This window comes from Cucurbita maxima, unplaced genomic scaffold, assembly GCF_002738345.1.
Source record: "Cucurbita maxima cultivar Rimu unplaced genomic scaffold, Cmax_1.0 Cma_Scf00012, whole genome shotgun sequence".
Lineage (NCBI taxonomy): Eukaryota > Viridiplantae > Streptophyta > Magnoliopsida > Cucurbitales > Cucurbitaceae > Cucurbita > Cucurbita maxima.
The window spans coordinates 5,169,684-5,184,876 of NW_019272028.1; the positions used below are offsets into that span (position 1 = coordinate 5,169,684).

A 15,193-nucleotide genomic window follows, 5' to 3' on the forward strand; every position below is an offset into this window, starting at 1 on the left:
GTCCATATTAACTAAACCAGCGCTATTTTTTTTTTAATATTTTAATTAATTTTACAAATAAAAACAATCTGTTTATCCTCTATCATAATTAAATTTATAAACACTGGAAATTAGTATTCCAAATAATAATAACCAATTAATTAGCATCACTTTTTAATTCAACGAAATTAGCACTTTTTAACTTTTAATTTGAACGATTCGATTGATGGGATTGAGACAGAAGTAAAACCCCATAAAGGGTTCGGTTCAGGTGTGTTTCATGTTTTTTGTGTATGTTTTTAAACAAAAATTATACCAAGCAATAATGATAGTACAAAAAGATGGATGCATACTAAATAATAGGAAAAGCTTATTCATAAACGGTTTAAAAATAAAATCCCTAAGACAATCTGAAACTCCTACAAAATTCATATTCGAAAGATACTAAACCAAATTCTAAATTCCTATTTTAAAACTAAATAATAAATTAAGAAACATTGGTGGGAACCAGCTTGAACCATTGAGTTTGAGGATCATCCATGCAACTCTCTTCGTCAAGACAAATGCATTTTTTCAAAACAATTGAAGCATCAGATTCCTTCTCCAAGCAAAAATTATCTTCACCAATTTTGGTGGCCAATTGAAGCTTTGCTTTGGAAGACACAGTCCAATTGCTTCCATCACCAGAGCATTCAGCCGATACCACTGGTGATTTTCCATCTCCAGCAGACTTCAAGCATTGTCCGTTTGACAACAACTTCATCGGACTTGCATCTCCAGTGTGGTTCCATTGGGTCGGAGCCGTACAATCGCCGAGTTCAATTCCTCCTTTGTTGTCAGATTTGACACATTGTCCTGATACTGAATGTAGAACTATGTATGACATTGGTGCTTTTGAATTTGGATCTACAAAAGAAAAGAAAGCTCAATTTCAAATTCTAACCAAAATATTATAGAATTATTGAGAATAGTAACTTAAAAGCCTAAAAATGAAACAAACCTTGGTTGATTCTCTTGACAAGCTGAAGTAATTGTGCAAGTTTAGGGTTACGATCTTTAGTCCAAGAGTGATCCATAACACCAAAACTTTCATCCGGATCTGTATGACCTTGTCTGTACATATAACTTCCTTGGAAAGCCCACAAGGCCCAATCAATATCTTTCTCTGCAATTCGAGCTAAAAAGCAGCTCATGAACCGATTTTCTGCCTCATTGCCACCTGATTGATCATACCCAAATTCACTAAGGAACAAAGGATATGGATTCTCCATGTCCACCACGAACCCAGCTTCCCTTTCAAACTTCTCCATGATTTCGTTGCATATTATGTTTAATGGCTTCTTAACGAATTTACTTTCATTATCCCCACTAAACGAGTAGAGATGTGCCTCCAACACTACTTTGTTGTGTAAGGTATAGCCTAGTGGCCTTTTCTTTAGGTAGCTTAAATCATTGTCATAGTTTAATCCGGAAATGATTACAAGAATATTAGGGTTTATTCTATGGATTAGTTGGCTTCCTTGTCTCATGTAATAGCACCAAGCATCGTTGTTTGTAAATGGCCCTCGAAGCTCATTTCTTAAACTCATTCCGATCACCTATTACACACATAAAAAAAAGGAGAGACTTTAGAATATGATATTAATAATGGACTTACATATGATTTTTTTTTGATAGTACAAACTTACATGTGGATTACAGGTGAATTGCGTAGCAACAAAAGACAAGCCTTGAAGCCATTCATTAGGATTGAAATTGCGATCTCCAAAGAAGCCATTGCCATCATCGAGAGAGCAACACCACCTCGGTTGACTAATGTGGTTATCTAAAATAACCATAATGCCTTCTGAGCCCAAACAATTAATGACAGTTTGAAACGCCTTAACAACACTCATTTTCAATATCTCAGGATTGTGCTTTTCAACTCCATTTTTGACATCACCAATATCTAAACCATCTAAAACATCACCAATAGTCTCGTATGCGTAACGAGTAAACATATGGATAGACCATGTTAATCGAACACAATTGAATTGGCGACTACTAATCTCAGCTGCCAACTCTTTCAATGGACGCTTATCGAGTCCTTGAGCAACCATAGTCTGTGCATGAGACACCAAATTGACACAATTCAGCTTCACACGTTTACCCGTTTGAGCATCTATAATCCATCGTCCTCTCGTGCAGAGAGGCAAGGATTGAGAAAAAGAGAACAAAGAAAAGAGGATTAAAGCAATAAGAGAGAATGATTTTGCCATTTTGGAGAGGTGGAAGTGAGAAGTACGAGAAATGAAGGGCTGCGAGGCTTGTATTTATAGAGTAGAAAGAGAAGGGTGAAGGTGATTCGATTGACCAATTTTATAGTCTTTGATTTTGTTTGTTTTATTTACTTTCTATTTATAGTTTGAGAGAATTTTGAAACAACGAAGTATAGTTTCAAAATTTTACATTTATTTTTCGTTAAATTTGCCCACAAATTTGGGAGTTTGAAAAAAAAAAAAAACATAAATTTAAAAAAAGACACATAAATAGAAACTTAAGATCTTAATAACATAGGTTATTTATTTAATTAATTAAGCTTAAGTAACAAATTCGATAATGTATTTCAGAACATTTATACATTTATGGTAAGAGAATTGAATCTTTAAAGTTTTGATTTCGTAAAGCGTCGACATAATCTATGCTTTGATTTCAATCTTTATATTGCCATTTGCATACTCACTTCGTCAAATGACTAAACTACCCTCACCTTTCGTCATGGTAATTAAGAATGTACACCGTTTGGTTTAGTCCAATTTTAGGTACAATTATAGATAACATGTTGGTTACTAATGAAGTTTAGTATTACAAACTTTGGTCCAAGAGTGATCCATAACACTACAACTTTCATTGAGAGCTTGATGACCTTGTCTGTGTATATAACTTCCTTGGAAAGCCCACAAGGCCCAATCAATATCATTCTCTACAATTCAAGCTAAAATGCACTCATGAACTGATTTTGAGCCTTGTTGTGACCCGATTGATCATACTCAATTTCACTAAGGAACAAAGGATATGGATTCTCCATGTCCACCACGTACACAACTTCCTTTTCGAACTTCTCCATGATTTGGTCACATACTATGTTTAATGGCTTTTTTATAAGTTTGCTTTCTTTGTTGGGTAAGGCATAGCCTAGTGATATTTTCTTTAGTTGACTTAAATCATTGTCATAGTTTAATCGGTTAATAACTAGGAAGAAAAGATTAAAGTTTATTCTATGGATTAGTTGAATTCCTTTTCTGATGTAATAGCATCAAGATTGTTGTTTGTAAATGACATTCGAAACTCGTTTCTTAAACTCATTTCTATCCTCTTTTTTGAAAAATTAGAATATGCATAGTCGCTCTCTCACTCTTCACATTGTTCACCCACACCCATTCTGCCCACCAAACCCTGCAACACATTGAGAACACGAAATATAGAGGAAGAACAGAAGAAGAATGGTTGTTTGGTGTTTTCCGGCGAATGAAAATCGGCTAGATCTGAAGATTCATATCTACACAGCACGAAAGGCGAGACTCCAAGATGGAAAACATCACGAATTTGGAGCACTTCACGGTAAACCAATGAGATACTTCGGTTGTGTTTTCTATGTGGATTTACCACCAACGAGGAGGATGTTAGTTTTTAAAATAACTGCCCCTAATGTTTACAACTTTGATAATTAAAGGGGGGATAATATTGGTCCTGAGTTATACAGTACAACAATTATTAGGAAATAATGAGTTAGAATTGTATTATAGATAGGTCTAATGTAAATAATGAAAGTGGTTGCACGAGATCTCCTCTAAATATTCCAATAATTAAAGTAACTATTAGTCATATTTTCAAAATGTTTAAAGAGCCTACTTATAATTTTAGAGATACTAGATATTTTTGACAAACGAAGTTGAGTTTCAACTTGGGGCTATTGGGTCTCACATTAAAGTTTTGATATACTTCAATTATTATTATTATTTTTTTACAACAAGAAGAGTCACTAATTTTGATTCTTCCATCTTTTCGATGAGGACATATGATTTAGTTAGTTGAGTATTCGATCCAAAGAAAGAACCCTTAAATTTCTTAGCCTCTGATGATTGATAATAGGTGGGGAGCAATTTGGAGACAAAATGAAATCATCCTCCACAAGCTACATTAGCAATCTATTAGCTTACAAGTTGAACAAATAATTTCCAATGGTTATCAATGGCTTTGCCAAGCATCCACTAGACACAATAATTGGAGATATCTTTATAAAGTGAATACATATTTTGGTGAATGCATTATTTTTCTCTCAAATCAATCATTATTTTTCCTATACTTTCTCTTTCTTTCTATCTTTTATACATAATTAGTGGTTCCATTTATTTTTTTAGTAGTCTTCTCACATGCATCTTCAAGTTAGGGTTTAAAGTGTTATGATAAAATTTAAGTTAACCTATAAAATTTAGGAGTATTAAAATAATTGGGTATAAATGTAACTTCTTAACTAAGAAAAGAGGAGGTGTTCTGCCACCCTTACAAACCAGTTTTAAATTTAAAGGTACCAATATCGAATCTACCCCAAGGTAGTTTTCATGGTGAAAATGAGAAAACAAATTCAGCTAGAGCCAAAGGTGTATTGGACAGTGTGGTGGACACAAAGAGGGAAGAAAAGTCTATGGCTATGGTTCTAATAGTGAAAGTGTTCTCCAACATGTTTCATGAGGACCTACTAGGAGTGTCTCGTTCACAAGTGGTAGATTTCTACATTAAGCCCAAATTAGGTATCGACTCTATCTCCTAGACTTTTTACTCCATGTACTGGTAGAACTAAAGGAACTCAAGGTACATTTATGAGACTTATTGGATGAAAGTTTCTTGTGTTCTAGCATATCTCCTCGAGACATACCAATGTTATTTATTAAGAAGAAAGATAGATTAATTCATTTGTGCATTGATTACAAGAGTTGGATAACAAAACAGTGAAGAATACGTACCCATCTCTCACATAGAGAACTTGTTCAACTAGTTCAAGGAAGCGACCATGCTTCCAAAATTGACTAGCAACCAGGCTATCACTTGATCATGCTAAAGGAGGAGCCAAAGACAACATTCATGTCAAGGTATGACCACCACAAGTTTGTGATCATGTTGTTTATCCACACAAATACTCCTCCCAACGTTCATGGGATTGATAAAGAGAGTACTCAAGGAGTGTCTGGACACATGTGTTATTGTGTATGTAGATGACATCTTAGTATATTTCAAGATAGTCAAAGAACATGTACTATACCTCAATAGAGTTCTGATGATTTTTAGGGAGAATAAATTATATGCTACGTTCGGTAAGTGTAACTTTTGGCTATAACCTATCTCATTCTTAAGACTTGTGGTTTCAAAGGATAAGATTTATAAGTTTAGTTACTAAGTTAGCTTGTTCTACGAGGTGTGCATCTTGCTAGTACTAGTAAGTTATTACTAGTGCTTTGTGCGGGATTTCTCTAAGGTAGCCTTGCTACTCACGCAATTGACTTGGAAGGGTAGTCCATTTAGGTGAACTAAGACATGTGGAGTAAGTTTCAAGAATTGAGGCACAAATTAGTGTCAACTCCAGTACTCACGGTGTCAGTTGGTTCAGAAGGCTATGTAGTGTATAGTGATGCCTCAAAGGAATGGTAGGGATGTATGTTGATGCAACATGGGAAGGTCAATGCCTATTCCTCCCATCGTGACCTTAAGCTAGCAGCAATTGTATTGACAATGAAAATTTGGAGGTATTATATGTTTTCTAGACCAAAAGAGTTTGAAGTACTTCTTCACCAATAATTAAGCATAATTATACATTAGAGAGATTGTTAAGACTACACAAAATGCCAATATCAATTGTGTGAGATTGAAACCCACGTTTTACATCAACCTTCTGGGCGACATTAAGAAAATATTGTGTACTCAACATAACTTCAATATTGTCTTCCACTTACAAACAAACAGATTGATTGATTGCTTATGTGTTGGACTTTTTTGGTAGTTGGGACTCTTGCACCTAGTAGAATTTGCCTACAGACAACTATTTGTATGGCTCCATTTAAGGTCTTATATGCAAAATGGTGCAAGTACTCACTATGCTGAGATAAAGTAAGTGAACTTGAATTGTTCGGACCAGAGTTGGTCCACGCAATTAATAAGGTCATGCAAAAGAACTTGACCAGAATACAAATGACCCAAAATAGATAGAAAAGCTATGTGTGACGTGAGTTATAGAAATCTGAAGTTCAAGGTAAGCAAGAAGGTATTCTTAAATGTGGTACCAATAAAGGGTGTTCTAAGATTTAGGTAGAAGGGTAAGTTGAGCCCATGCTTCATCAAGCTATTCGAGATCCTAAATCAGATTGGACGAATGGCATCTCGACTCACCCTATGATTATCCCTCTCTGCCGTGCATAACATGCTTCATGTTTGGATGCTTAGCAAGTATTTACCAACCTATCTTAATGTAAAATAAGAACCTTCATTTGAAGGGGCATCACTAATAAGTCTTTTCCATTTGTTTTTTTCTCTCTCTTTGATTGTACCAAATTGTTGTTATTATTTACTCCAACTGTATTAAGGATAAAGAATCAATTTTCTCTATTGTTTTAGGAGATCTCATCACGAATCCACCATAAAAAGGAGTGAAGAAGTGAAAAAAAAAAAAAAAAAAAAGGCCAAAAGTCATAAAATAGGGGTTTAAAGGGAGAAAATTGTAGAAGAGAAAGGAGATAAATTGGAGAAGAAATTAGGTAAGAAATTAGCCACGAAACCATGCTTTAGGTTCAAAATTTGAACTAAGCTCGGAACCTCAGCTTTGACAGTCCAACGACCTGACTAATACACCTACAACTGAAATGGAAACCGACCATTTCATGGTTTAAAAATGTCGAATCTCGTCTTAATCATCATTTGTCAGGTGTCTTTGGCCCATCAACTCACGATCCAATTTAGCCTAGAGTCAAGCCAGCATCAAGTGCAACCTAGCTTGCAAACGATCTAGACACCAAGTTTGCTTAAACTCTACGTGTAGTGTGTCACTGTCATACATCTTCAATCGTATGGTGTTATGATCTTGACACTCTCGCGATAAGTCTTAGGGGGAAGTCAAGCTCCATTCACATTTTTCCAACTTTGTGGCGTCATCAGACTTTCAGTGAGGTTTTTCTTCTTCTATTGAACATCACTTGTGCAGAATCCAAACTTGTTAGGCAACACATGTTGCCTGCACGTGCATATTTAATCATCTGTGACCCAACCGACTCACCTTTACACTAGGCTAAGTCATTCACTTCAACCTTGCCTCTACTCGGGGTCAAATTCTCTCAATGTAATGTCGCATCTTATTGTCATCTTGATTCTCAACAACGAAATCCATACATCGTGATGTCATCCCATGTCTCGAGATAGCTCTTCCATCTTGGAAATTAACCCATGTGTTTGACCATCTCATTGGAACATCCATCCATCTAGGTTTCATGGGGTGTTAGACATTCGTTCAAGATAGTAGGTGCATAATCCAACCTCTGACACATGGGCTAGGACGCAATACCGACACACCTATGTTATTTGGTACTCTCCTTGAAAGATTTTTTTCAAAAGAAGATGCTTGAGACGCTTGTCTAACGATGCTCGCCCACGTTGTGGCAAAATATGTACAACATGGTAGCTTGTTTAGGCCACAGGACCTAGGAATGGTGGAGAGCTGACACTATGTCCCCTCTAAAGTACATTTTGAGGCATTTCCAAACTAGCAGTTGTAAACATGATTTCAACGAAGGAACATACGGTGTTGTGGAGTGTTTGTCCTGTGTCCGATTGACACCAAATTTGGCGAGCTTTCTTATTTCATATGGATAGACTTGACTCCCAAACTGCATATCTAAATTCCCTTCAGAATCTCGACTTTCAAGGTTAAGGCTTGGGGCCCTACCTGACCCTTTAACAGGCTTATCTGTGACACTCTTGTCTACTCGTTGGCCCTATCTTTCTTATATCGCGTCTTCTCTTCATTGTCCACTCTGTATGGTGTATTGGATGATGTACCATCTTCCTCAGTCGCATAGGTGCATCATGAAACTCGTCTAGGCCTTCATATGGTCGGATGGACGCCACTTGAGGGTCACTATTTTGCTTGTCACAACTTACTACTCTTCATAGTTAGGTTGTGACATTCTCCCCCACTAAAACTAGTTATTGTCCTCGATGATTACTTGGGGGCACAATCACTCCATAGATTGTGACACTCTCCTCCACTTAATCACAACATCATCCTCGATGGCAATCTGACTTTAAACTTGCTGTTGACAAACTCATTGGAAATATGTGCTTCAAAATGAATAGGGAAACTATGAACTACTTAAGAGTTATCCCATTGATAGACTGTCCCTCGGTCTCCTAGACTCGCAACATAAGCATGGCAAAACAACTGCACTATGGTTGTGGGTTATTCCCTCTAGGGCCTCCCTCGCCCTTCTTCGAACTCGACTCATGACACACTAGACAAACTACAACAAACTAACTAGCTTTGGCATATCCTCGCCTAGGCTAGGGGAGCGCACCCCAAACTTGGCCACCATAGCCTCGCTCGTCGTATTCTCTGAGTCGCACACAATAGTGCACCACTCAGGATGAGGCTTGTAAGCCAACCACAATATTTACTCATCGTGGAATAACCCTCATAGTAGTGATGTTTGAAAGCTTATAACACAACCTCGTGCTGGCACTACACTTCAACCAACTCTTCAACTGACCACCTTCATGTGACAATCGTTGCCTTGATACTTCTCTGGTCTTCCTACAGCTTCACTTCTCTTTGCCCCTATCTTGCTTATGTCTTGTCTTCTCTTCAATGCCCTACTATGTGTGGTGTATTGGATGATGCACCGTTCTCCCCAATCGCATCATGACATTCGTTTAGACCCTCGCATGCTCGAATGGGCACCACTTGAGGGTCGGTGTTTTGCTTGTCGCAACGTGAAGATCACAACCAAATCTTTTCATAGTTAGGTTGTGCCACAATGCACATGAATTAGTTCATCCACTCTCCTAGTCATGGCTTGTGCTTCGGCTCCGTCCTTACAATCGGCTTGTGCTCGATTCGACAGCTTCCCTCAACTTAGCTGGGCTAAAAAGACTCTGTTTTGTATTGTGGGCTCAATTTTTATGCATTTGGAAGCGTTTGAGGTCAATAAGGAGACTATTTAGTCAATTTAAAATGTGTCATTTTTGAATTAAATAGGGAGTTGGGTGAGATATTAGGTTCATTAATGTGTGCTAATTGTGACGTTGTGGAACTCCATAGTTGGAATTGGACTTCGACAAGCAAGGTCAGGCTAACACGTAGTATGTGAGTTATCTGTGTTCTTTTTTGTATTATTATATGTTTATGACAAAGGAGATGAAAGCCAACGAAAGGGATCATGAGGGCAACGCCTGAAGGAAAATGGGTCGAGAACGGCGACCACACAAGTTATAGTTGTCTTTGTGAGGAGAGCCGAGTCAAAGTTGGCTTTTATATCTCAATTCATTCGTAGCTAAGTTTTTTTTTGGTTGTTACAAGTCAAAATTAATAACTTAACGGCTACCTATGTCTGCCCGCTTTGTACTCGACCATCTTGTTACTCTTTGGAATTCCTATTTTTATCCCCAATTAGAATCCAGCAAAAAAAAATGTTCAAAAAAATCAGGAACCTCTCCTCCTCTAGGCTCTTCTTTCACATCAAAAGTGTGTAGCATCAGATTGTCCCAGTCACTCTTTATGAAGCTAGACCCAATAATCAGCCCTTTGATGCTTCTCTTTCTTTCTTTGTAGATGTAGATCATCTTCCTGCCGTCTTACTTGCATAAAAATTAATCGCTTTCTTTTTTATAATTTTCTTTACAAAGTACACTCGATCCATTCGTTTTACTCCGAAGATCCTAATGCCAACTGCAAGATAACATTAGAAGCGTCTATCGTTGAATATGTGACAACACAAATATATATTTTTAAGTATACATCAAATATATTATAGAGAATAATAAGAAAAAAACCTAACATTTAAAAACAAAAAACTAAATTATTATTAAATCCAACTTAGAAAAGGTGCCCTAAGCTCTACAAATATTATGAACGAACTTTTTTTTCTCTTTTTTTGGAGACAAAAGAAAGTGACATGAATAACAAATTAGGCTTTAGAGCCATCCAGCTGTGTATGACATGATAACCAAGCAAAGTGTACCATGAAAGATGATAGAAAAGTTAAGAAATGTTTCAAACATTTTCAACATTTTACCAAATCCAAATCCAATCTGGATCTTCATGTCCCTCCTTCCAACCTTATTTAAACTTCCCCCTCCCGCTCCCCTCTTACTCCTCACCTCTCTCTCTCTCTCTCTCTCTCTTCCTCAGATGACTTGGGTTAATTTAAGCCGTTTCTTGTGGTTTTAATTGATGGATTTGTTGGTGGGTTTCAATATTTTGAATTAGATTGTACAAAGGAATGAAGTTAATTTATTAGCTTATATGGAGTAAATTAAGATGTGGGTTTCATAAGTATTGTGTATTGTGTTTATGTGCAGAAAAAGAAGGAGCTCTCTTCAGTTCATCCCGAGACAGTAGAGGCTCAAAAGGTTGCTGCTCATTCGTTAGTTCAATAGCTTATTATACTCAAAATTTCCACCGTTGAGATGCCGAAGCTGTGAGATGAGCTCCTGATCTAACGATGGAGGAGCGGTCTTTGATCATCACTGTCATGTATTGGACTGAAGGGAGCTCCTCCTTAATTTACTTTTCACACGCATACTACAACTAACTCATCCTTTGTCGAGAATGATTCAGTAAGTAATAGTTAAAAAGCTTGTTTTTTTAACTTTTTACAATGACCCTTAATTTGTATAGGAATATCTCTCTGTTAAATTTGTGTGGTTTGATAGAGATTTGAAGAGAGCAGAAGCAGTTAAGGAGGGTAGCTTTCTCAGGGTCCAAAGCTTTGGGTGATGTGTTGCAACTTTGTGAATCTTCCTTTTAACACTAATTCTCTTTGTGGTCTTACTATCATTATTTTTTTTTCTTTTTAATTCAAATATTGTTGAAATTAAATAATAATTTAAATTTTATTTGTTTAGCTATAAACATTAATATACTTTATGCATTAAAATTTTAAATTTAGATGTGAAAATGAACTCATTGGTTAAAATGTTACTATAATTTTTTATTTAGAACTAAAAGCATTATTTGTAATAATTGTCTATTAATTGATCCTTGAATAAATTGACAATAGTTGGATTCCCAAAAAAAAAAAAAAAAAATCCTAATCATTGTTGTTTTTTTTTTTCATAATTGTTAAAGGTATTATTGTCTCACCAAAATTTTGAAATAATTTTCAAAAAAATCATAAGAATTAAATTAATGATAAATTATATTTATAAATTATATTGAAGGCTTGGAGGGTGAATTTCAAGTTTTTTCAATTTCTGAATTTTTTGATTTAGGAAGGAAGAATAGAAGGTAAGCATTTTAGGTTCTTGATTTAGATTTTACTTCAAATTTGAGAGCTTTTCCTAGAATTAAGGTCTAAATTTTTAATATGTTTCTTACAGGAGGATTTCGCACAAGTTTTATGATAGATGTTGAAGTTGATTCGGACTCATAGACATAGTTTTAGTGAATCCCAAAAAATGGTAAGAAGATTACTTTTAGCCGACTTTCAACTCCTTTATTTCTAGTTTGTGGTCAACTAAAAAAATCCAAGAAAAATATTGTAGTAAAGATGGATTAGACTTCTACAATTTTCATGAAAAATCATTTTGATCTCAATTACTTAGGGAATGATACAAAAATTAAAAAAATATTGGAAGGAAAACGTTTGAATGTAAGTGAAGGAGATGAACCAAATGATGACACATATCACGAAGAGAGGAGCAAAGCCCCTCGACCTCCGCCAAAGACATGCGTTAAATTATGAGATGCACAATGCGTCACAATGTTAGCGACAAACCCAAATGAACCGATCTGACTCGCTCACTCGACTTGAGAGCTAAGGTGCGACTTGGTTTAGCGCTGGCATACCAAACCACTTGTCTGACCTGACCCACTTGTCTACCTGGAAAATTGCGTGAAATCCTATGTAGCGAAAGATTGACATGTCACGTATTGCCCAGCTAGTGCGACTTCTCCTCCCTAGGGCATGTGGTACTTGCATGTGAGGGTTGTGCATGGGCCACCATCTATGCTCATGTAAGAGCGTGTAGGCGTGTGAGTGACCCCTTTTTGTTTATTTCGACATCCATTCATAATTTTTTTTTTATTATGATTTCATCACCAACTCTTATTTTACTTGAATTAGGATTTACGAGAGAAATTTCATAAATTTTGAAACTCCTAACACTTGGAAAAGCTAGCTCGAGAAGGCATGTGTCCAAAAGTAGAGTTATACAAAGCCTCTTGGTAGTTAAATTTGTACTCATACTCACCACTTTCTCATTAATTCTCCATTTATTCTAATTAGTAAGCATGAAATAGTCTATTGTGGGTAACATTAAAAGAAGATCAATTTGCATAAATCGAACATAATTGTATATTTAATTGAGTTATTTAGTAAAATTTTATAACATTTATGTTGAACCATAATACTGTAGCAAATTTAAAAACAACCTTGTTGTTGATCTTCATATTGAAGCAATTTGGAAAACAAAATTGTGAGGTATGACATGAAAATTATAATCCAAATCAACAAGCCATGTGTTATACCATTAGGAACTTCCTACGTGAACGGGCTTCTTTTGAGCCTTAAATAGGAAGCAATTAAGAATATAAAAGGGAAAAAAATTCACTAAAAGAAAGGGAGCCACCAAAGGGGAAAACAGAAAAGACACAGTCAGCTGCACTAAAACTAGAGGGCAGGAGGAAGAAGAACCCTAATTTAACAACGGTCGGCAACAAAAGAAAAGAAAACAAAAAAGAATAGATTAGGGCATCCACCTAAATAGGTGGATGAGAGAGCTCAAAAAAGGGAACTTTCATTGAACAACAACATAGCTTGATAACTCCGTGATCTTTTACTTTCTTTTTTTATTCTATCAATTTTACATGATTAAGATGAAAGTTTCTCTATTTAATTCCGTTTGTATGAAGAGCTAAACCTTATAGGGGAGGCGGGAGAGTTTTATGTAGTTTAAGCATGTTGTCGGTGTGGTTTTAGGTTATTAAAGAGTTGTTACTAATGATTTACATGTTTGTTTAGTTGATCACTTTACATATATATAGTTGTTCTCTTATTTTGAAGAAGAGAGGAAGGAAGAAAATTCTCTTTAATACTCTAATTCTATTACAAAGATATAAGAAGGTAATTAAAGGGTTAAGAATAATTTTCTTTTAGAGTCTTGTTAATAGAAATAACATAGAGGAGAAAGTGGGCTTGGGAATCTATTAAAAGGAGCTAAAATCCATGTAATAGATTCCCAAACATTACTTTTATGGTTGATTTTCTAGTTACTCTCTGTTTTTCGAAAGCAATTGACACTTCACGCATATTTTTTTTTTAAATAGTTTAAACTCACCAACTCCCATTTGAATGATACCAAAAACTCAATTAATGTCCAGCAACAAAAGTAACCGAAAACAAAAAGTTCTCTATGGAATCAATAATTTACTTATTACTTGCTACTTGTGATAATATATACTTGCATTTATCTTTGTGAATTTTACACCATTTTACTGAATACATTCACGAGTGATTAACACGTCATCCATGTAAATAACCACACGAATTTTAGGAAGTAATGCTAGTAGGGATCGTTTTGAATTGTATGCATGCTAGTAAAACCAAATCTTAGGTGTTTAGATTCGGTATGACCTAAGTCTAGGACGATTGGATAAATATGAGAATAGTCACACTAAGTATTGAGATTACTAAATTACTCACCGCATGATGTAATGGGTTATTTACTACTGCCTCGTAATCGTACTAATATAGTGAATGAGAATCTGAGTATTTATGCTTTAGGTGCTTGATGGTTGTTATCGCCCCGTTGAGCTTTTGTGACTCAATGCATGATTAACTGTACATCAAATCTAGGCGATTTAAGATGTGACTCTTTTTGTAGAGAATTAGTAGCAATTTTTTGAGACTAGGATGACTGCGTGAGTTTGGCTAAGCCACGACCTAGGATAGAATGCCTCTAGTAGTCTGAGCACAATAGAATCGTGAGAGACGACTAGAGGGTGAGACCCCTAGTACCTCTTACTAATCTTTACTTTGGGAGTTAAAACTAAGAAGTTAGGAGACATGAATTCATGTCAAGACTGCCAAATCATCCTTAAAGACCTAGAAGACCACCATGAAAACCTTGAAAAACAAAAACAGCGTCTTAGGCCAATAACAATTACGGTGTTTGCGAAGCTTCCACCTACCTTTCCACTTTGATAGGGTGCTATTGAGCTAGATGTGAGGCCAATTAAGGACATGTGACTTGATAGTTTGTTGGATTATCTTGCACAGTGGATTTTTTTTATGGGAGGGTGTTGATCAGCAGGTTGTTAGTGATTATCTTACACAGTGGATCTATCTTGTGGGAAAGCGTTGATCATGCGGGTAGTAAGTGATTACCTTGTACGGTGGATCCATTGTGGGAAATCATTGATCATGCGGGTACTTGGTGGAGTTGGCACGTACAGGGGTAGCTCAACCAACCTTGGGCAGCAACATGGCATGTGGGATGAGTTTGCAAGCTACCTCTCATTGATGACGAGCATATTGACACTCTTCATCTTGTCCCCACCTATTAGAAAGAGTTCTTTGAGGTGATGCCTCAACGCTGGACATCGATTACCGCTGCATAGGAAAAGCTAGCTACCCAAGAATGTGCAAAGCAAGAGCAACACACCTATAAAGTCTATGGGTCTTTTGCTAGGTCAAGGATGCGATGAGAGACTACAAATAGGTATTTTACTCGGTATACTTATATACTCACTCCCTTTCCCTTTCTCATTCTTTTTTTTTCAAGTGTCAATCCAAGGGGAAGAGTGTTCGAAAGCTATGTGGTCACAAAGAGGGTTGTTCTAGAGCATCAATCCATTTTTATATTTTTTAGTCTTTTGTATATTGTTTTGTAAATGTATGCCAAATCGATTTTCTCCATTTATAATAAATTTGAAAACGCGTCTTCTAATTGAAATTTACTTTTTTATTTTACCGTG

The 15,193-nt window shown here is 36.1% G+C and overlaps 1 protein-coding gene and 1 long non-coding RNA gene across 4 annotated transcripts; one reads left to right on the top strand and one right to left on the bottom strand.

The window, feature by feature from the left end:
* Positions 1-466: 466 nt before the first annotated feature.
* LOC111487386 (major extracellular endoglucanase-like) lies at positions 467-2,078 on the bottom strand. Its single transcript, XM_023134772.1, has 3 exons — positions 1,668-2,078; positions 980-1,577; positions 467-885 (listed from the first exon to the last, which is right to left on the bottom strand). Exons 1-3 carry the CDS (start codon positions 2,076-2,078, stop codon positions 467-469), a joined length of 1,428 nt encoding a protein of 475 aa, XP_022990540.1.
* Positions 2,079-10,306: 8,228 nt separating this feature from the next.
* On the top strand, positions 10,307-12,619 carry LOC111487389. Of its 3 annotated transcripts, none has more exons than XR_002719059.1 (3): positions 10,307-10,833; positions 10,930-11,676; positions 11,821-12,302. It is a non-coding gene; the product is annotated as an uncharacterized LOC111487389 (long non-coding RNA). The 3 variants fall into 3 exon arrangements; XR_002719060.1 differs by lacking the exon at positions 10,307-10,833 and adding an exon at positions 12,342-12,619 and having other exon boundaries at positions 10,840-11,676; positions 11,821-12,250; XR_002719058.1 differs by lacking the exon at positions 10,307-10,833 and having other exon boundaries at positions 10,840-11,676.
* Positions 12,620-15,193: the final 2,574 nt, after the last annotated feature.